Source organism: Ursus arctos, unplaced genomic scaffold (genome assembly GCF_023065955.2).
Source record: "Ursus arctos isolate Adak ecotype North America unplaced genomic scaffold, UrsArc2.0 scaffold_22, whole genome shotgun sequence".
NCBI classification, from domain to species: domain Eukaryota; kingdom Metazoa; phylum Chordata; class Mammalia; order Carnivora; family Ursidae; genus Ursus; species Ursus arctos.
The window spans coordinates 50,858,465-50,880,015 of NW_026622897.1; the positions used below are offsets into that span (position 1 = coordinate 50,858,465).

Here is a 21,551-nt window from a genome sequence, read left to right on the forward strand (position 1 = left end):
AAAATCTTTACAAATAATAGCATCTCTATTTTAACAAGAGTAGGTTTGCAGGTATGGTGATGAGGAGAGTCTGCCTCATGGCTTCTGTTTTTTCTGTGAAATGGAGGACAGAATCATCTGCAAATGTGGATGTAGCAGAGAGATTGCAGGTTTGAAATAGTTCTTGCTAGAGAAAAACAGGAAGGTTACTGGCAATGTCAGCGTCTCAGGGATAGCTGGTGACCATGAAATTTATTGTAATACCAATCTTTAATACCAATCTTATTCCTTTCTGTATCCCCAGTAGTCTGTTAAGTGTGCAACAGCATTATGTCTACAAAAACAATGTACATGTCTTAATTCAGAAATATTTTATTGCTGAGAGATGCTCACCATCATCGGAGCTGGCAGTGAGTCATCATCTTTGTGCTGGTGGAGGGTCTTGCCTCGGTGTCGATGGCTGCCAACTGAGCGGGGTGGTGGTTGCTGAAGGCTGGGGTGCCTGTGGCAGTTACTTAAAATAAGACAACAGTGAAGTTTGCCACATCAGTTGACTCTTGCTTTCATCAGTGATTTCTCTCTAGCATGCAGTGCTGTTTGATAGCATTTTATTCTCAGAACTTCTTTGAAAATTGGAGTCAGTCATCTTAAACCCTGCCACTGCTTTATCAATTTAGTTTGTCGTAGTCTCATCCTTTGTGTCACTTCAGCCATCTTCACAGCATCTTCACCAGGAGTAGATTCCATCTCAGGAAACCACTTTCTGTGCTCATCCGTGAGAAGCAACTCCTCATCTGTTCGGGTTTTATCATGAGATTACAGCAGTTCAGTCGCGTCTTCAGGCTCGTCTTGTGATTCTAGTTCTCGTGCTGTTTCCACCATGTCTGCAGTTACTGCCTCCACTGAAGTCATCTCTGAGGGCTGGAATCCACTTCTTCCACACTCCCATTCATGTTGATATTTTGACTTTTTCCTGTGAGTCATGGCATCTAGAATAGTAAATCCTTTTCAGAAGGTTTTCGGCTTTCTTTGCTTACATCCATCAGAGGACTCAGTATCTGTGCCCTATAGCCTTATGAAATGCATTTCCTGAATAATAAGACTCAAAAGTGGAAATGGGCTACAGAATGGATGTCGTATGAACAGGCATGAAAACAACATCCATCTCGTTGTACATCTCCCATCTGAGCTCTTGGGTGACCAGGTGCGCTGTCAATGAGCAGTATTATTTTGAAAGGAATCCTTTTTTCTGAGCAGTTGGTCTGAAAAGTGGGCTTAAAATATTCAGGAAACATGTTGTAAACAGATGTGCTGTCATCCCGGCTTTGTTGTTCCACTTATGGAGCACAGCAGAGTAGACGTAGCGTAATTCTTAAGTGCCCTAGGATTCTCAGAATGGGGGATGAGCATTGGCTTCACCTTCACGTTATCAGCTATATTAACCCTTAATGAGAGAGTCAGCCTGTCCTTTGAAGCTTTGAAGCCTGTCGTTGACTTCTCTCTAGCTGTGGAAGTCCTAGATGGCGTTTTCTTCCGTTAGAAGGCTAGTACGATCTGCATTGAAAATCTGTTGTTTGGTGTAGCCACCTTCCTGAATTGTCTTAGCTATGTCTCGGGATAACTTGCTACAGCTTCTGCATCAGCACTTGTTGCTTCGCCTTGCACTTTAATGCTGTGTTCCACAGCTTCTTTCCTTAAACCTCATAAACCAGCCTCTGTAAGCTCTAAGGTTTTCTTCTGCAGCTTCTCAGCCTTTATGGAATTGAAGAGAGTGGGGGCCTTGCTGTGGATTACGTTTTGGATTAAGGGAATATTGTGGCTGGTTTCCATCTTCTATCCAGACCATTAAAACTTTCTGCATATCAGCAATAAGGCTGTTCTTTTTTTTTTTTTTTTTTTTTTTAATCATTCATGTGTTCACTGGAGTGGCACTTTTTACATCTCTTTCAAGGACTTTTCCTTTGCATTCACAAGTTGGCCAACTATTTGGTTTAAGAGGCCTGGTTGTTGACCTGTTTGGGCTTTTGACATGCCTTACTAAGCTTAATCATTTCTAACTTTTGATTTAATTTGAGGGATGTGTGACTTTTCCTTTCCCTGGAACACTTAATGGCTGTTGTAAGGTGATTAGCTGACCTGATTTCAGTATTGTTGTGTCTCAGGGAATAGGAAGGCCCAAGGAGGAGGAGGGATGGGGGGATGGTCAGTTGGTGGAGCAGTCAGAACACACACACACTTATCAATTAAGTTGACCATCTTAAATGGTAGTGGTTTGTGGAGCCCCAAAGCAATTATAATAATAACATCAAATGATTACTGATCACAGATCACTATAAAAAATGTAATATAATGAAAAAGTTTGAAATATTGTGAGAATTACCAAAATGTGACAGAGATATGAAGTGAGCAGATTCTTTTAGAAAAACGATGCCAGTAGACTTGATCGATGCAAGGTTGCCACAAAGTTGCAATTTGGACAAAATGCAGTATCTGCGAAGCCCAATAAAAGGAATTACGTCTGTGCTGCATAGATGCCTAGCGATGTCCTTTACAGTTAACTTTTATAGGACATTCAGTGTTTTATTCCGTAGTGATTGTGGTTGGGCTGGTTGGGAAAGCACATAATACGTGATCAGTAAATATTTGTTGAGTAAATGAATGAGTCTGCTTAAAAACCTACGGTAGATAATACTTCTCTTGAATTGCCTCAAGTTTGCCAAGCAGTGTTGCTGCTCCATTGTGAGTTTTGAAGAGAGTTTTACCTTAAGTTTTGTTTCTTCAAATTTTATGTCTCTTCAACTCATTTGCATTTCTTTGACAGTATCTTTTTAAGGAAACTTTGGGAAAATGCTTATGTAACTGAATGATCTTTTTACCAGTCATGATTGTGCTTGAAGGCTCATTTTCTGTCATGGTTCTGTTTTCTTTGCGGTTTTAGGGACACATCTATGTAATCAAGGGGAGCTAGAGTAATAATTGTTTTCACATCTGAAAAGAACTGAGCCAAACACAAAAATACCAAGGTATTAACATTTTGGGGTTAGGAAGAATACAGGCCAGCGAAGTATATTTTTCAGCTCACGTACCCCATCTGCTTTATTTGTAGATGAAAGAATGAGAATCAGAGTTTGTGACATATGTGGAATTCACCACTAGGTGAATTAGGATTCGTGAACCTAGGAACCTTGAACCTAATGTTATTCCTCAATTTGTTTTGCTGTGTTGTTACCGAATTGGAATCAGTTGAAATCACTGAAGAGATCTTTCTCATTCACCATTGCCAAATAAAAAGTGTCATTTTACCTCAGGTCAGAGCCATAGTGAGGTCCTGAGTTGCTTTCTGAACCAAAGCATAAAGAAGAATTATTAAATTGTGTTTTGTAAACCCTTAGTATTAGGATGAAGTTCTTTTTTAAAATGGTAATCTTGTATTTTAATTGTTAACCAAGATGTTCATTTAATTAGATTTCCTGATATGCTGCCCAGTCTCAATGATCAGGAATTTACTAAGGTTACTTTTTCAGTGGGAAGGAGAAGACGCACAAATTAGATCATTAGTGTCATGTCCTTAATTTCCTTGGTGGCATGCATATATGAAATCACTGACAATGTAAAGAGTGAAGAGCAATATTGACCCTCTGTTTCAGGTTCTGAATGGTTCTTAATGATCCTTGAATGGTGTATTTGCAACATGAATTAAGTAAAAGAAATAGTGGTTTATAATTTAAATAGTGGTTTATAATTTAAATATGTTTTAAAGATATTGCATTCTTATTTTCAAAAATATGTCCCAATTTATCTCCCTTCTATTTTACTCTGTTTTATACCTATGAAATACATTATAACTCTGGTTTATCAATTTGGCATAATGTGTGCAAAATTTTTTGTAAAAATTACTACTTTGGTAAAACTCCATTTAGAGCTGAGTTTTCTCAGTTGTAAGGGTACGGTGAAGTGATGAGAAATAGAGGTAAAATTAGTATTTAATGAATGCTGTAAAGACACTCTGCTCAGATCCTCTGAGCACTGGTTTATATTGTCTGTGTAATCCCATTCAAAGATAATGCTACTGGGATGCCTGGGTTGCTCAGTTGGTTAAACATGCAACTCTTGGTCTCAGCTCAGGTCTTGATCTCAGAGTTGTGAGTTCAAGCCCCACATTGGGCTCCACGCTGGGCATGGAGCCTACTAAAATAAAAAATTTTTTAAAATGGCAAAAAAAAAAATTCACAAAGATGATGCTGTTTAGCAAATATGGTTTTTGCACTATTAGGTACGCCATAAAAGTTGGAAATACATAGTCAGTTAAGGTGAAAAGAGGAATTGACGATAAACATATATAGTTGGTAACATTAACTTCTGAAATGTCTACTAATGGCATTTTATAAAGTAAATTGTAATACAGCCACGTTGAGGACTGTTACATAAGTAAGTCTGATTTCTTAAAAGGCTTTAATATCATAAGAAAGGAATAATGTTTCAGTGAAAAAATGGGGCAACATGATCCCGAAACTTTGTCAAAAATATACAAAACTAGAATGAAGTAACCTAAAATAGTAATAGTGGTTGCCTCTGGGTATTAGGATTATGGACCTTTTTTTTCTCTTTGTGGGCATATGTTTCGTTTTCTGTACAGAATTGTGTTACTTTTATAATCTGTATAAAGCACAAAACAAACATTTTCCCACTGCCATGCTCACGTTACCTCAATGAAATGAAGTGCTCACTGACTTGCAAGGAGGAACATTTGTCAGTTTTTAAAACAAATATGGTCTTTTGGAAATGTTTTATGTAGTATTTTTAGTTCACATTTTTGAGCCATCACTTGAGCTTGAATAAATTATTTGAACTGTATAAACATTTGCATTCCATTGAGAACACTGAAGCTTAAATTATAAAGCAGAAACCTGAATCTTTCAGAATAACCATCTTTGAATATTTAGGAGCTGTGCTTTAGGTTTGGTAATTTCCTTCACGGTCAGATTTGGGGTATTTTGTTTTTTGTTTTATGTTTCTTCTTTGGTCAGATGTCCATTGACACGCCACCTCTTTTAAGAGGGAAATTTCAAATGGGAATATCCATTATATTTAGCCTTTTATATTTTATAATCTTGAATGCTTAGATTTATGTAAATTTTTTTCCTGATTTTTAGAGGAACAGAAGGAAAATGAAAAGATGAAAAGTGAAGAGCATCCAGTAGATTCAGAAAACTGTTCTACACCCCGTGCTCTGGAAGAGGCCACTGTGAAAATAGAAAAAGAAGATGAAAAGGAACTTGTCAAACTGCCAGTCATAGTCAAGCTAGAAAAACCTTTGCCAGAAAGTGAGGAAAAAAGGATTATCAAAGAAGAAAGTGATTCCTTCAAGGAAAATGTCAAACCCACTAAAGTCGAAGTAAAGGAATTTAGACCAGATCCTAAAGATACCAAAGGTAGCATGGAGAAGCTGGAGCCAGAGAGGCTGGAGTTCGGTGGCAATGTTAGAGCATCTCAAGACATCACTGAGAAGTCTACAGAAGAAACCGAGAAACTTAAAAATGACCAGCAGGCCAAAATACCACTAAAAAAACGAGAAATTAAACTGAGTGACGATTTTGACAGTCCAATCAAAGGACCTTTGTGTAAATCAGTTACTCCAACAAAAGAGTTTTTGAAAGATGAAATAAAACAAGAGGAAGAGACTTGTAAAAGGATCTCTACAATCACTATTTTGGGTCATGAAGGGAAACAGCTGGTAAATGGGGAAGTTGGTGATGAAAAGGTAACTCCAAATTTTAAAACAGAACAAATGGAGACAAGGTTTTATGATACAAAGGACGATAGCTGTAGCCCCTCTAAAGACAGAAGTGTCATCGTGGAGGGAAATGGAGCAGAGTCCTTAAATTCTGTCATAACGAATATGAAAATAGGCGATCTTGAGAAGGAAGTGGTCCCTCTAGGGAAAGATGCAGATAGTTCAGTATCAGTGTTGGAGTCCCCAAATCAAAAAGGGCAATTAGAGGAAACTGGTCCTCCAGAAATGGAAATCTCTCTTGAGACTTCTGAAATGGCAAAGGATCTCTCTTTGAAAACTGCTTTATCTGCCACTGAATCGTGTACCCTGAAAGTTGACGAGAAGTCTCCCAAAAGTAAAAAGGATAAGCGCCCACCAGTCCTAGAATGTCTTGAAAAGTTAGAGAAGTCCAAAAAGACTTTTCTTGATAAGGACACACAAAGGTTGAGTCCAATACCAGAGGAGGTTCCAAAGTATACTCTAGACTCAGTAAAGCCAGTCTCTCCTGAGGCAGCTGAAACATCAGCACCATCTAACATGACTGACCACTGTGAGAAGTTAGCCTCAGAAAAGGAAGTGGTGGAATGTCAGAGCACAAGTTCCACTGAAGGTCAGCCCCTAGAAAAAACAGACCCAGAAATTCTAAAAAAGGATTCTGAATCCACCAAGGTAGAAGCAGATAATCTGGACTATGCCCAGACCTCTGGCACAGAGGATCCTTCTGAGACAAAGGGTTCTATGCAGAAAAGCAAATTTAAATATAAGCTGGTTCCTGAAGAAGAAACCACTGCCTCAGAAAACACAGAGATAACCTCTGAAAGGCAGAAAGAAGGCATCAAATTAACAATTAGGATATCCAGTCGGAAGAAGAAGCCAGATTCTCCTCCCCAAGTTCTAGAGCCAGAAACCAAGCAAGAGAAGACAGAAAAGGAAGAAGAGAAAACAAATGTAGGTCGTACCTTAAGGAGGTCTCCAAGAATATCTAGACCCACAGCAAAAGTGGCTGAGATCAGAGATCAGAAAGCTGATAAAAAAAGAGGGGAAGGAGAAGATGAAGTGGATGAAGAGTCAGCAGCTTTGCAGAAAGCAGACAAAAAAGAAAATTTGAAAAAACTGGAGAAGGATACGAATTCTAAAGTAAGCAAGGTAAAATTTCTCCTGAGTTTTAATTTTTATTAGCAGTAATTGGGCCTAAGTGTAGCTCTTGGTTTTGGCTAAAAAGAAGTCATTCAAAGAGCATTAAAAAAAAAAAAAAAAGCTATCTTTCTTCCTATATCTGAGCTGTCTTTTCTCACTAGGCATCCTTAGATATTAAATTTCAGACTGTATAATCTTGTCATCTTTTAAACTTTTTCTCTATTACAGGCAAAATGAAAATATATATTCTCTTTGTAAACTATGCAGGTGATACCTAACCTATATGGTTGAAAAATCAAAATGCCCCATAAGCACTATTAACAGTTTGGGGTACATCTCTTTCCAGTTCTTTTTCCATACATTCATGTGTATGTTCATAAATATTTACCCATTCACTTAAAAAATAAATTGAGTATGTTCATTTTTCTATGAATTTTTCACTTATCAGCGTATCTCTGAACTCTTTCCATGTCAGTAGATGTAGTCTACCTTTTGGTTATTGACGGCTACCTAGTATTCCGTAGTGTGGATGTACCTCAGTTTATTTAATCACTCCCTTATTGATTGACATTTAGGTTGTTTCCAATTTTTCACTATTACAGGCAATGCTGCATTGAAGATCCTTTTGGACATAAGTGAGTATTTCTTTAGAATAGACTCCTAGAATTGGCATTGCTGGGTCAAGGGGCATGTGTATATTTTAACTTTCGATAGCTATTGCTACATTGCCCTCCCCAAAAGGCCCCATTAGTATACTCTCTCATCACCATGTACGAGAGTGTCTGTCTTCCCCCATTTAATCATGAGTCTTAGAAGCCAGAATTCTTTTTTCTACAACTCTTATTTTAAGCAAAATCTAGTACAAATCTACAGCTAGTTTATAGGAGTTTGTTATAATTCAATGAAGTGCACTTTTAATTTATTTAAGTGATCAGATTGTTCTTCATTTAAGTGATCGTTTATTCCCTAAAAAATTAAATTTTTCTTTAAAAAAATTTACAAAAATTTCCCCTTTAGTTGTTAGAATTATTTTGGTCTTTGATGCAGACTTATACTGTAGGAATGAACTGAAATATGAATTAAAAGACTGTGAAACCAGGCAGTAAAGAGCAGTTTACAACATTATAAACTTACTCTCTGAATAATACATGTTTTTATTTGTCAGGATTTTTATATGCAGTTCTGACCCATAAAAATTCATTTCTAATATGGGAATTTAAACTTTTATATAACAATATGTGAGAATATAGTCAGTGCTCTATTAGAGAACCTTTAAAAATGTGCATGGCCTTTGACCCAGAATCCTCTTCAAGGAATTTATCCTAACCACAGAGGTTTGTAAAAATTTATATTTACGAGGAGCCATTTTTGATGAAAGTGAAAAACTGGCAAACTACCTAAATGTCTGTCTAGTAAGGGATTAGATAAATATAGCTGTGTGATGGCATGTTGTACAGTCATTTACAGTGATGTTACTAATATATTTTATGACTAGGGAAAATACTTAGAAGACAGAATGTTCATTATAAACCCCCCCAACAAAAGTAGACTAAATAATAGAAATATGTACCAAAATTTAATAGTAGGTAGATCTGTGGTGAAGATAAGTAATTTTCATTTTCTTCTTGTGTTTTGACTAAAAATGGACATATAATGAGCTTATTTTTTTAATATTCTTATTATACCAAATTATTCCAATTTTTAATTTTATACAAGGTAAAACCCAAAGGCAAAGTTCGATGGACTGGTTCTCGAACACGTGGCAGGTGGAAATATTCTAGCAATGATGAAAGTGAAGGGTCGGACAGTGAAAAATCATCTGCAGCTTCAGAGGAAGAGGAAGAAAAGGAAAGCGAAGAAGCTGTCCTAGCAGATGATGATGAACCATGCAAGAAATGTGGCCTTCCGAACCATCCTGAGCTAGTATGTGCCCGACCTAAATGAACAGTACTCCTCTTACTGGCGTGCTGTGCTTACCCAAAGCAGCCTAACTCTTCTGCGTTTGATCATGATTGGAAATTTTTTAATGCTGCACAGCTTTTGTGTACAAAATAACCTTTATTTCTGTTTCTCAGATAATAACCCAATTCTGCTTTCGTTTTCCTTGGTTTATATATTGATATTTCTTCTACTTAAGGATACACTCCCAACCTCACAGATCAATGAATTCATTCAAAGTTTTCCGTTCTGTTGTTTTTCTTTAAATGTTTCTTCTTTCCCTTTAATTTATAATGATATTTCTGAAGTGCCAACTTTAAAGAAGTAAGGCCTAAAGTTTGGAAAATTCATGGGAGCTAGTTCTTCATGGCTTTTTTTCCTAGAAAGTAGTGCGGGGTGATAGGAAAAGCATTGGAGCTTTTAGATTACGTTTTACCATCGAAACAATGTGATAAATGAAATCAGGTGCCCAGGGTAGTCCACATATGCCTGTGTGATCAGTCGTACAACTCAAGTAAAACACTAACATGACCGAGTATTGAGTTCTGGGTATTAGCAGCAAATGGCGATGCATTGTACGGGGAAGGGGGAAGGCAGCTTTTCATTTTTAAATCACTGCACATGAGTGTGCATCCCGCTGTCCTCCTCTACCCCCCCATGGTTCGTGTTAGCAATTTAGCAACTGCTTTACATATATACTACAGTTGAACAAACAAATGAAGTGTGGAGAATTGGAGCCAGTTTTCTCAGTATCAGAAAAAAGAAGTTACAGATGAGCAAGATCAAAGGCTAGAAAGAGCCCTGTGTACTGGGTTAGAGCCGAAGATACTAGTATGAACTCATGCTTATTTTAATATAGATCTGTGTGTATACATGGGTTGTTCTGCATATATATATATATATATATATATATATATATATATATAATATATCATAGCTCTGTCCTCCGAGAGAGCCTAGAAGCAGTGATGCCTAGTATCATAGCACTCAGCACCCAGACGTTTGTTTCTTTCCTTCATTTTAAGGTTTTATCTGTCTATCTTATCTATCTGTCTATCTATCTATCTATCTATCTATCTATCTATCTATCTATCTAAGAGAACGGGGAGGAGCAGGGGATGGGGACAAGCAGATTCCACACTGAGCAGGGAGCCCAACACAAGGCTCGGGACCCTAAGGTCGTGACCTAAACCAAAAATCAAGAATTGAACACTTAACTGACTGAGCCATGCAGATGTTGGTTTCTAAGTACCATTCTCCAATAAAGGAACCAAGGCTTTTAGGAGAAATGGCTAATTTAAAGGCTTGGGCAGGGAAAATACAAGATGTGCCTGGAGTGTCCCATAGTGTCAGAAAGTAAAAAAGTGTTTTAAAGAAAAAGGATGCAAATGAGTCCTAAGGACACAGGAACAAATCTGAAAGAACTAGCAAGTGCCTGTGGCTAGGGCAATTTGAACAATAAATTAAATAATGGTTTTAGATTCTAACCCAAAGAAAATATATCTTCATTAGTTGATCCTGATATAAAGAAGTGACTGAATAAGCAAATAAATGGGGGAGAAGGACATATTTTCTTTACAGAAGAATTCCAAATAATAGAAGGTATGAGGGAAATAGGTAGTCATTAGAATATCGCAGCAACAATTGTTGCAAGCAATAATGTAGCACTGATGAGCGCTAAAATTAGTGGGTGAAATTTATTCATTACTGTGGTTGGTTTGAATTTACACCTCCAAATTCTTTGATACTCCACCCTCCAGAAAGTGGAGCTTAATTCTCCTCTCTTTGAGTGTGGGCTGGACTTATTGCTTGTAATGAGAGTAAGTGTGGAAAGTGGAAAATAGTAACTTCACAGTGATGAAAACCAAAAGATACCGTAACCAAGTGATCAAGGTTAATATTATTAGTAATAGGTCATGATAATACCACGTACTCCCAGATATGATAGAGTGAGTAGGGCACTTCACCTCTATAGTGTTCTCCAAAACCCATAACTTCCGTCTAATCAAGGGAGGACCTCAAACAAACCCAAACTGAGGGGCAGTCTACGTAATATCTGACTAACACTCTTCAAAACTGTCAAAGTCGTGGAAAACAAAGACCAAGTAACTGTTACAGGTTGGAGGTGATTGAGGAAACATGATTAAATGTGATATAATATCCTAGACCACATTCTGAAATCAGAAAAAGAACATTAGTAGAAAAGCTGGTGAAATCTGAATAAGGTCTGTTGGTCAGTTAATAGTAATGTACTAATGTTAATTTTTTTTTTTTTTTTAGATTTTAATTATTTATTTGGCAGAGAGAGAGAGCATAAGCAGGGGGAGGAGCAGAGGGAGAGGGAGAAGCAGGTTCCCCGCTGAGCAAGAGAACCCAACTTAAGGCTCCATCCCAGGACCCCAGGATCATTACCTGAGCTGAAGGCAGACACTTAACCAACTGAGCCACCCAGGCGCCCCTGATGTTAATTTCTTAATTTTGATAAATGCCCCATGGTTATGTAAGATGTTAACATTAATGGAAACAGGGTAAAAGATTTATGGGAACTCTGCTATCTTTGTAACTCTTCTATAAATCTAAAATTATTTTAAACTAAGTTTTTTTAAGTTAAACATTCCTGAGTGTACATTTTAAATTTCAGAGAATTGGTCATCTTAAACTCAAATAATATCAGATGACAACTTAGTTCTAATTATTGTTAGCCTTTGTTTGTGAACATGATGGTCCTAAGTATAGCTCCATTCCTCATACTTTTCATCCCTTCCATATTTGAATTTTCATGATAAAAAGCATCATGAATGTTTCTTACAGACAGGTAATTGAAATGCTATTTAAAGTGGGAGTTAGGGATGCCTGGGGGCTCAGTTGGTTAAGCAGCTGCCTTTGGCTCAGGTCCTGATCCCAGGGTCCTGGGATTGAGCCCCTCCTTGGGCTCCCTGCTCAGCAGGGAGCCTGCTTCTCCTTCTGCCTGCGGCTTCCTCTGCTTGTGCACTCGCTCTCACTGTCTCTCTCTGGCATATAAATAAATAAAACCCTTAAGTAAAAAATAAAGTGGGAATTATTTGTATTTTTAAAACCCTAACATAATATAATAAAAAATTATTATAAAAAAAAATCCTGCGTGTGGTAGGGAAGTTCATGATACTCGAACTGTAAAACTTTGTTATAAGGGATATGTTGTTACAGTCATCAAGGCACACTAAAAAAGGTTTATAACTCTAGTTCAGAAGAACTTGTAATTTGGGGCACCTGGCTGGCTCAGTCTATAGAGCATGTGACTCTTGATCTCAGGATTGTGAGTTCGAGCCCCATGTTGGGTGGAGAGATTACTTAAAAATAAAATCTTAAGGGGACACCTGGGTGGCTCAGTCGGTTAAGCGTCTGGCTTTGGCTCAGGTCATGATCCCGGGTCCTGGGATCCAATCCTGTGTCCCGCTTCCTGCTCAGCGGGGAGTCTGCTTCTCCCTCTGCCTGCCACTCCCCCTGCTTGTGCTCTCTCTCTATCAAATAAATAAAATCTTTTAAAAAATAAATAAATAAAATCTTGAGAGATGCCTGAGTGGCTCAGCCAGTTAAGTGTCTGACTCTTGATCTCAGCTCAGGTCTTGATCTTAGGGTCATGAGTTCAAGCCCCACATTGGGCTCCATGCTAAGCATGGAGCCTACTTTAAAAAATAAATAAAATTAAATATAATCTTAGAAAGAAGGAAGAAAAGAAAAAGAAAAGAAAGAAAGAAGAACTTGTGGGGTGCCTGGCTCAGTCGGTTGAGCATCCGGTTGGCTCTTGGTTTTGGCTGGGGTCACGAAGTCTGCGTCGTGAGATCTAGCCCCATGTCAGGCTCTGTGCTCAGTGTAGAATCTGCTTGAAATTCTTTCTCCCTCCCTCCCCCTCCTCCTCTGCTCTTCTCCCTGCTTCCACTCTCTGTCTTTTCTCTCTCTCTAAAGTAAATAAATAAAATCTTAAAAAAAAAAAAACTTGTAATTTTTTGCTAAATTTTGTAGTTTAACATATTGCAAACTATTTTCTTTTTTTACTTTGAAAAAAATGACATGTTAGATCCCAATTAGCAGAGCTTTTTTAGTTTTATCCAAATAAAGATACTGTGATACAATGTACTTCTTAGTGTAGTACTAAGAAATACTGAGATGTCTTTAACTTCAGAGTCACTGAATTTTAGTCATAGAATTGGGTTGACATTAACCTGTGATTTATTTCAGATTCTTCTGTGTGACTCTTGTGACAGTGGGTACCACACTGCCTGCCTTCGTCCTCCTCTGATGATCATCCCAGATGGAGAGTGGTTCTGCCCTCCTTGCCAACACGTATGACCCAGCACGCCTTTGTTTTCAGTCTCAGTTTTATATTCCAGTTAATAATACTTCTTGACAGCCACTGAACATTTTTCATTTTCAAAGCCATTTGTAGACATTGTTTACCTTTTGTTTAAAATTCTGTGAAATTTGAGACTATTGAAAAAACTACCTTTTAAGTTAATATCTTTTAGGCTTTTTTTTTTTTTCTCCCAAAGCATTTTTCAAAGACCTCTCATTTTTATATAATTATAATCTCTGATTTATTTTTTTCTCACATTTGTTATGGGCACAAATAGCCCCAAATTAAAATGATACATGAGGGAAGAAATAAGTTTCTTTATGCCCTCGTTTCATCCTCTTTTTCCTCTCTGCCTGCCTCCTTCTTACCAGTTCTGTGGACGGTATTATGAAGTATGTACCACTATGTTGCTACTATGAATAGAAACATGGATTCTGTTTCTCTTATATCTTGATTCAGGTGAATTTCTTTTGAAAGCTGAAGAACAGGCTATTTTTATGCCACTGCACTCAAGGGGTCCTTTCTGTCACAAGTCCATCTCACTTTAAAAATGATGGGCTTTATTGCACTTCCCATCGAAGTGGACTCCCTTGGCTTAGCATAGCTTTCTCAGTTACATTCTTCAGCTCTGTTTTGACCCAGTCACCATGTGGCGTGGTTGTGTCATTTTTTTCCCATTCTCTTTTTGAAAAATAGTGATTGGCACCATTATATTGTATTGTACATAGAACCTTCTCCCTTAAAAATGTTGTGGGATTCTTAAAACTTTTTCATCACTGTCATGTAAACATGTTGTGCCAGATGCTATTTTAAACGTTGATTACCACCAGCAAGATAGGCATAGAATGTGTTTCTTGATGAGGCTAGGAGTCTCCCTGACGTGTGCCTTACTGCAGAGATGCTGTGCTCATCTTCAGGTCAGTGCATGCTGAGGCATCTCTTTATGTAGTTACTAAACACAAGGACCGTTTCAGTGTTCATTCGCTGCGTGATCCCTCATCAGCTCTCAGAATAGCACAGTAGCCATGAGCCAGCATGCAGGGGAGAAATGTTTGTGGAAAGATGTTAAAAATGACACTCATGGGGGCACCTGGCTGCTCAGTGCTCAGTCAGTAGAGCATGTGACTCTTGATCTCAGGGTCATGCGTTCACGCCACCCGCTGGGCGCAGAGCTTTCTTTAAAGAAAAATAACACTCGTGTTTTGCTCTTTCAGAAACTACTATGTGAGAAATTAGAAGAACAATTGCAGGATTTGGATGTGGCCTTAAAGAAGAAGGAGCGTGCTGAACGCAGGTATTGTGATGTGTGTGTCGATGTTTTACTTGAGAATTTGATAGTAAAATTGTCTTGCAGTATGGGGTAATATATCTGTCTAAAGTAATTTTTGGCAAACTGTGACCTGTAGGTCAAATTTGGCATGTCCTTATTTTTGTACTGTCCACTAGGTATGTTTGTTTTCCATTTTTAAATGATGGGAAAAAAATCAAAACAAGAATCTTACTTCATGACAGATGGAAATTCTGTATTCCAATTTCACTGTCCATAAAAGAAGCTTTGCTGGAACACAGCCGGGCTCATTTGTTCATTTATTGTCTGCTGCTGCTTTACCACTGCAGCCGCAGAGCTGAGTAGTACAACAAAAACCTTTTGACCTGCCACGCCTAATTAATTATCTGTCCCTTTACAGGAAAAGTTTGCCAACTCCTGATCTAAAATATTTATCAAAACCTACTCTGAATAAATATTGGCCCAGTTAATGTGGAGGATACGTACCTTACTATTAAGTATGTAGTGAGTACAAGACAATTCTAAGAGCTGGTCTAGTTACCCATGTCATCTCTTTGGGTGGGCAGAATTAACACCGATAAAATAAAGAGCATTTAAATGCCTAACTGTGTTGTGAGAGTCATAACTTACAGTCATAAGAAATGCCTCCCTTTTCAATTTACCACTGTGATATAGTCTTAAAGCAGTTGGAGAAGACTTCTTGGAGGAGGTAAGACTGGAGTTGAATCCAGTCTTTAAAAGGGGGCTCAAAATCAGGATAGGAAGTTTATGTTTCTTTATAATTATTTGTACCTTCTTGGATTATCCTATTGCTAAACAATTATTCGTGCCTACTGTGTACCAAACTGAAGAGAAAAGGTGAGTGAGACAAAGCTCTCCCTACATGGAACTCACCTCTGTCAGAATACAGCCATATCAGCCAGTGATACAGTAAAGTAGACAGATGGTGGTATATTCAGAGCAATACAGGAACATCGTGGAGGGGCAGTTTAGTTCTGGTAGGGGTTTGGGTTATCAGGCAAGTCCTTGGAACATAACTTAGGGTTGGACATGCAGAGAAAGGATATTTCAGGCAAAGAGCCAAATACAAGCAAAGACAAAGCGTGAATATGAGAGGGGGAGAGCGGTAGGAGATGAAGTTGTAAACGCAGATTGAGGCCAAATTATGAACAGCCTGGCATATCTGACTAGGGTCATCTGAATTACTCTCTACGGGTAGTAAGAGAGCCATCAAAGGAGAGAGAAGTATAATCAGATCTTTATTTCAGAAAACATGCACTGGTAATAAAAAAGAATTAGAGTTGAGACTGTTGCAGTAGAGGCCTGAACTAGGGCAACCTTATATAATAAAGTGGAGGTGTTAAGAGAGAATTTTCAGAAGCTTAATCAGGAGGATTTGATGTCCACTTGTACATATTATGAGAAAATCTAAGCAGCGTTTCCTGCTTGGTCTCACTACCTTCACTTGCTGCCACTGTAGCTTTTACTGCTATTTCATAGGTAACCCCCCAGCTTAGCTTGCTGTAAGACAGTCCGCCAGCTCATTTGATGATCCGCTCGCTTTACTCCCCCATACTTTGAATTCTGTGGGTTCAGCCTCCAGATCCTGTCTTTTTCCTTACTCGTCAGCTTGAGCTCTCTGGTTTATAATGGATGCTACTTGGTTTAAAGGCAAAATTCATCTCTGAAGTTGACTAGGAGATAAAAATACTTCATTTTAAAAAATCAGTTGTCTAAATACCTTTGTATATAGAAATTCTGGGTAATAGTCCTGTATATAATTGCTAGGACTATTTTGATATTCACAGTTGTTCGTGTTTTTATTTTGACACTAGAAAAGATTTAACTAAGGATGCTTCAAATTAAATCGTAATAAAAAATTAGGCATTTTCCTTGTTCGTTTTGAAATCTGCCTGCCCTTCTGAGAAATGAGCAGTTCTGTGGAAAGCTGGTTAAAATTTTTTGACTGCTGCCTCACTATAGGGTATATTGTTGCAGTTAAGAAATACTTAATATTTTAGAAATTTATGTTAAAATGTGCCACAATATTTATTCACACTGTTGGTCTTCCATTTGCTGACTCATTTGCTTTCGCTTCTACTTTTGGTAATCCTCTGTACTCACATGTCATTCTTTAAGAGGACATCCATAATTGTGGCTTAGTTCACACACTAAATCCTTTTTGAGACTGGATCACAGAGAGGAGAGTAAAGTTACTATTACAGGGAGGACAGTTTGCCACAAAGCCAGTTAACTGAATTATTGCTATTATTTTTTAATTCTTCCCAATAATCTGGTTAACAAAGTTTTCTTTATCTATAGCTCCTAATATATATAGCTTCTGATATATATATATGAATCCTAGGGGCTCTAAACAGCAAAATATGTGTATTTCTAAAGTAAATAATCTATTAACTGTAAACTCTAGGTGACTTCATCTGTTTTTAAAAATGAGCATTTTTATTCTTCCTTTTTAAAATCTGTGAAAATAATTTCTCTAGCATTCATCCTAGAAACTTAGGGCCTTGGTTACTCTCTATATCCTAGCATGAGAGTATCTTTCCCTTTGTTCATACATTTATTCAGCATTTAACCATCATTTAGTGAGCACCCACTTTATGCCAGGCAGTGTAATCAACATGAAGTGTATTTATTATGTGGTCTCTACCTTAAAAGGCTATACAGTATGGTGAAAAAGAAGGATTTGTCAATGAGTAATTAGTGACTGGCCAGAAATTGTCTACAGAGCTGGAGCTGTGGTGCTCTGTGAAATTTGATGTTTCAGAAATCCCTTCAACTGGTTGGTAAACATCCCTTCCAGAACTTGGTGCCAGAAATTATTTGGGAATTCAAATAGCTCTGTACTTCCAGAGTACTTTTACTAGTGTTTGCTAGCAGAGAGTTGGATTTAATCAGGGTTGGAATTTTCCAGGTAATGTAACAGAGGGAAGGAGAGAAAGAGACAAGGAATTTGAAAGTGTATGCAAAGGAGTATTTATAATGATGGACCCTGGAGTCTAAGCCAGGTAAGGGGGAAAGTAAGGACACAAGGGAGTAATGGACAGTGAAGAGAGGCTAGGGTCGATGGTTAGAGGTCCCACCGGAGTTAGGGAATTGTTGAAATCAGTGTACCAGAGGGAGTGAGCCGGAAAGTGAGCCAGGAGATGTCAGAGAATAGGTTCCCTGAAATTGGAATTTTAGGAGGGGTGTGGTTATTTGTAATGACGAGGTCCCGGCCCAGTATGATCATTGAGCTACATAGTGGCGAGATGGAATGGAAGACATATCTTTCTGTAAGTTTACTGAGCAAGAGAATGCTGTGGAAATCAAACCTACCTTCAAGAGCTTACTCAACTGTTACCACCTATTTAAAGCCTCAACTTTCTCAGCTCTTCAAGCAAGTTATTCTTTTTTCATGTTTCCATTATACCTGTTCATAATGGACTACAGTCAGTTGTTAAATAATTGTGAGGGCAAGAACCATGTATTATTTGCCCTTAGGATTCCCAAGCCTGACACAAATCATAACCTAAATACAGTGGACGTGAACTGAATGTTTTTCAGTTGAATTGAGGAGATAATAATGATCAAGTGAAAGTAGAGATTTTGAGGTTTTAAAGAGGAAACTGATAGAAACAGTAAGCTCAGTTAGGGTAAGGATAGATATGTGTCGAACATACTTAGTAACAGAGAACTCAAGTTCTGACTTAACCGTGAAGCCTTCCCTGTTAATTTCAGCTAGTACGTTCTTGCCTTTCCTAGTTTTTAATTCATTAACTGTACTATTTTTAATCAGGTTTTGATTAAAATAACTTTTATCATTTTCTTACATGCCAGTTGTTGACTGAATAGCTTTATAACCCATCTCAAAAAGACTAAGATTCTTATTAACAGAGCCAAGGGTTTCTAGGGCAGTGAAGGCTGCATTCTAAAGGACCCAGCTAACTGGATGATTAATGCCCGTCTATAAGGGAGAGCACAAGCAAAGGGAGGGAGAGTGGTCATTATTTCTGTTCAGTTCAGCGTACACTGGCCTGTATATAAGAGCTCATCTGTCCTAGGTGAATTAGATTAACTTCGGGAGAACCAGAAAAACCACCTATTGGGTGTAGCACTTTGTTATGTAAAATTTGTTGAATTAAAATCAACAAAGGTTTGTTTCTTTGAAAGGAAACTATGGAGATCTTGTTAGTGTTCTAATCCACATTGCCTGGAGGAGTGTTAACTGGCTCTAAAAATAATCTTCACTGGAGCAACTAGGTGCAGAGCCACGCGGCTGCATTGCTTTTTTTCTTCTCTGCAAATGCATGGTCTTAGTATCATTCCCTGGGGCCTTGACGTGGTTCTGTCGTATAGAATTTTTTTTTTAGTATTGATATTTATTACCATGAGATTACAGTTGTGTATATACGCATATGAAAACATCCAGCGTAACAAAGATCTAGTTTGTCCAGCGTTGACTTTCTGTCTAATCACTTTGTCAGTGCGTTGCAGCATGACGCTCTTCATGAAGTTACCTTGTCTACTTCAGTTTACAGGTTTTATTTCATCAGTATAATTACTTCCAAGACTACAATTGTCAGTTACACCTTTTTACAGTTTTTACCTTTAGAAAGTTTTGTGCCTCCTGCAGATACCAGTACGATAAGCTCTGTAGACCGTAGCTAACATGTCTGTGACCTAGCCTCTGCCGTTACCATGAAGTCATAATTTTAGTATTGTCTGTGTTAGTAATGTTTTCATAACAGTTTTATTTTTAGCAAATCTCATTTTGCGTGCATTTTTGTTTTTCATTTAAAGGAAAGAACGTTTGGTGTATGTGGGTATCAGTATTGAAAACATCATTCCTCCACAAGTAAGTTTCTGGGTTATAGTATTTTTGGAGAAGAGACTACCATAATTGTTCTAAAACTTAACCCACTTTATGTAATGTGAATAGTTTTAAATATATAGTATACCTGTTTAATTAAAAGTGGAAATTTAGGACCTTGAAGAAATCACTCATATTTTCACTCATGATTAAAATTAAATATATGCTGGGCTGCTTGTCTGGCTCAGTTGGTAGAGCATGCAACTCTTGATCTCAGGGTCGTAAGTTTGAGCCTACTAAAGAAAATAACAATAATAATAAAATAAAATTGCATATATGCTGATAGCCCTAAAATGTAATATCACATTCAAATCAGATTTATATAGCTCACCCTTATGGGTTTTATGTTCTGGGGTGTTTTTTTTTTTTAACCTTGTATTATACTGGGTAATTTGTTTTTAGCTTCTTTATGTGCTGTTTATGTAAAGTGACAAAAGAATAGTTCAGGGAGATTGGGTTTTTAATTCTGCGCTTTGGGCATTGGTTATTAGAAACTTCAATATTTGTTCTTAACAGTTGGTTTCTTTGAAGGAATATTGTTTTACATTTATCAGTCTGATTTCTAATTAAGGATTTCTCATGAGTGAAAGTACACGTAACATAGTTTTCATTTGAAATGAAGAAATGTTCCTGGTTTCGTACAGTTTCATTCAGGCTTAATTAAATCACATGCTTAAGTAACCTGTCTTGATTAGTTACTTTCCTTCATCATCATGCTTCTTTCTTTTTCTAAATCCACTATTTCATTGATTCAGCATATCTTCTGAATATCTTCTATATGTTAAATTTAATTATTTGTTAAAAAATTTCTCATTGGAGAAACTTCATCATGATTGTTTTAAAAGAGGTAATTATAAACTCACAGAAACGTAAGAATTTTAATACGGAAGGGCTTCATCATCCTTTGATCACCAGTATTCTTTTTAAATCTCTCTACTTAGTGTTGCCATATTCATTCAGTTTTAGGGGGTGGGATCACCTCACTTTTTCACATCTTTCACATGTCCTGCCTAGCCAGACATTAGAAAACTATTAATTCCAAGAAGCTTTTTTTTCGTCCTAATAACCTGTATATTCATTATCATATTTTTAAACCAGGAGCCAGATTTTTCTGAAGATCATGAAGAAAAGAAAAAAGATTCGAAAAAATCCAAAGCAAACTTACTTGAAAGGAGATCAACAAGAACACGGAAATGTATAAGTTATAGGTATGAAATAATGTGGAAATGGTTACAATAAAAGAATGTAAAATATTTTTTAAATTATACAATATGACCCAAAAGTATATGCTTTTCCCTTCCTAATGATCATTAGTGGTTATATATTTTTATATATATGTGTGTGAGTGTGTGTGTGTGTATATATATGTATGTATATATTTATTTATTTATTTACTATCTTTAGATTCATGCAGTTTTAGAGCAGCCAGCATGATCTTTTTCAAAACGTAATTTGCTCATGTCATCCTCTTCTGCTTAATATACTTTGTCAGATTTCTGTAGCTCTTGGGATAAGGATCGATGCCTCTAACAAGGCCCCTACAGGCAGCGCAGAGTCTGCTCTGTACTCAGCTTTTCAGCTGCGTCTCAACCACATTTTCCCTCACTCTGTCATTATCAGCCATAGTCTTCTTTCAGCTCCTTTGCACATGCTGTTTACTCTACCTAGAATTTCCCTCCTGTTTTCACCTTGTTAACCTTCTCTTGATCAAATCTATTATATGCCCTCATAGCAACCAGTTCTTCTCTTTGAAAGCATTTGTCATGGTTGTAATAATTGTGATTTTAATTATTGAATTAATATTTCTCCCCCCTCAACGGGACTATCAGCATGAAGGTAAGGACCACATCTGTTTTACACATTCTTCTGCCCTTTGCGGCTAGCATAATGCCAGCAAATAGTAAGTGCTCCAAAAATGTCTATTGAAAGAATCTGCCACCAGAAATACGAGAGAGGGAGAGGGAGAGAGAGAGAGAGATTTTTCCAAGGTCACTCTGTTAGTAGCTAAACCTACACTAAAATCTTATCTTCTGAATGTCTGGTGTTCTTTCCACTAAACCACTTGTCTTACTCAAATAATAAGTAAGTTATATTTTAATTATTTTAGATCATTATTTGACCTGTGGTCTTAGACAACACCAAAACAGTCTTTAACTTAAATAATTAGATGAGGGGTGCCTGGGTGGCTCATTCGTTAAGTGTCTGCCTTTGGCTCAGGTCATGCTCCCAGGGT

The 21,551-nt window shown here is 37.4% G+C and overlaps 1 protein-coding gene across 2 annotated transcripts in view; it reads left to right on the forward strand.

The window, feature by feature from the left end:
* Window positions 1-21,551, forward strand: part of RSF1 (remodeling and spacing factor 1) — a 145,500-nt gene that overhangs the window by 104,768 nt on the left and 19,181 nt on the right. Inside the window, exons 6-11 of one of the 2 annotated variants that reach the window (XM_026518176.4) lie at window positions 5,133-6,898; window positions 8,606-8,812; window positions 13,046-13,150; window positions 14,375-14,454; window positions 19,249-19,303; window positions 20,417-20,526. In XM_026518176.4, the coding sequence (XP_026373961.1) occupies window positions 5,133-6,898; window positions 8,606-8,812; window positions 13,046-13,150; window positions 14,375-14,454; window positions 19,249-19,303; window positions 20,417-20,526 (2,323 nt within the window). The remainder of the gene's footprint in view (window positions 1-5,132; window positions 6,899-8,605; window positions 8,813-13,045; window positions 13,151-14,374; window positions 14,455-19,248; window positions 19,304-20,416; window positions 20,527-21,551) is intronic. The other variant, XM_026518177.4, reaches the window with a different exon arrangement.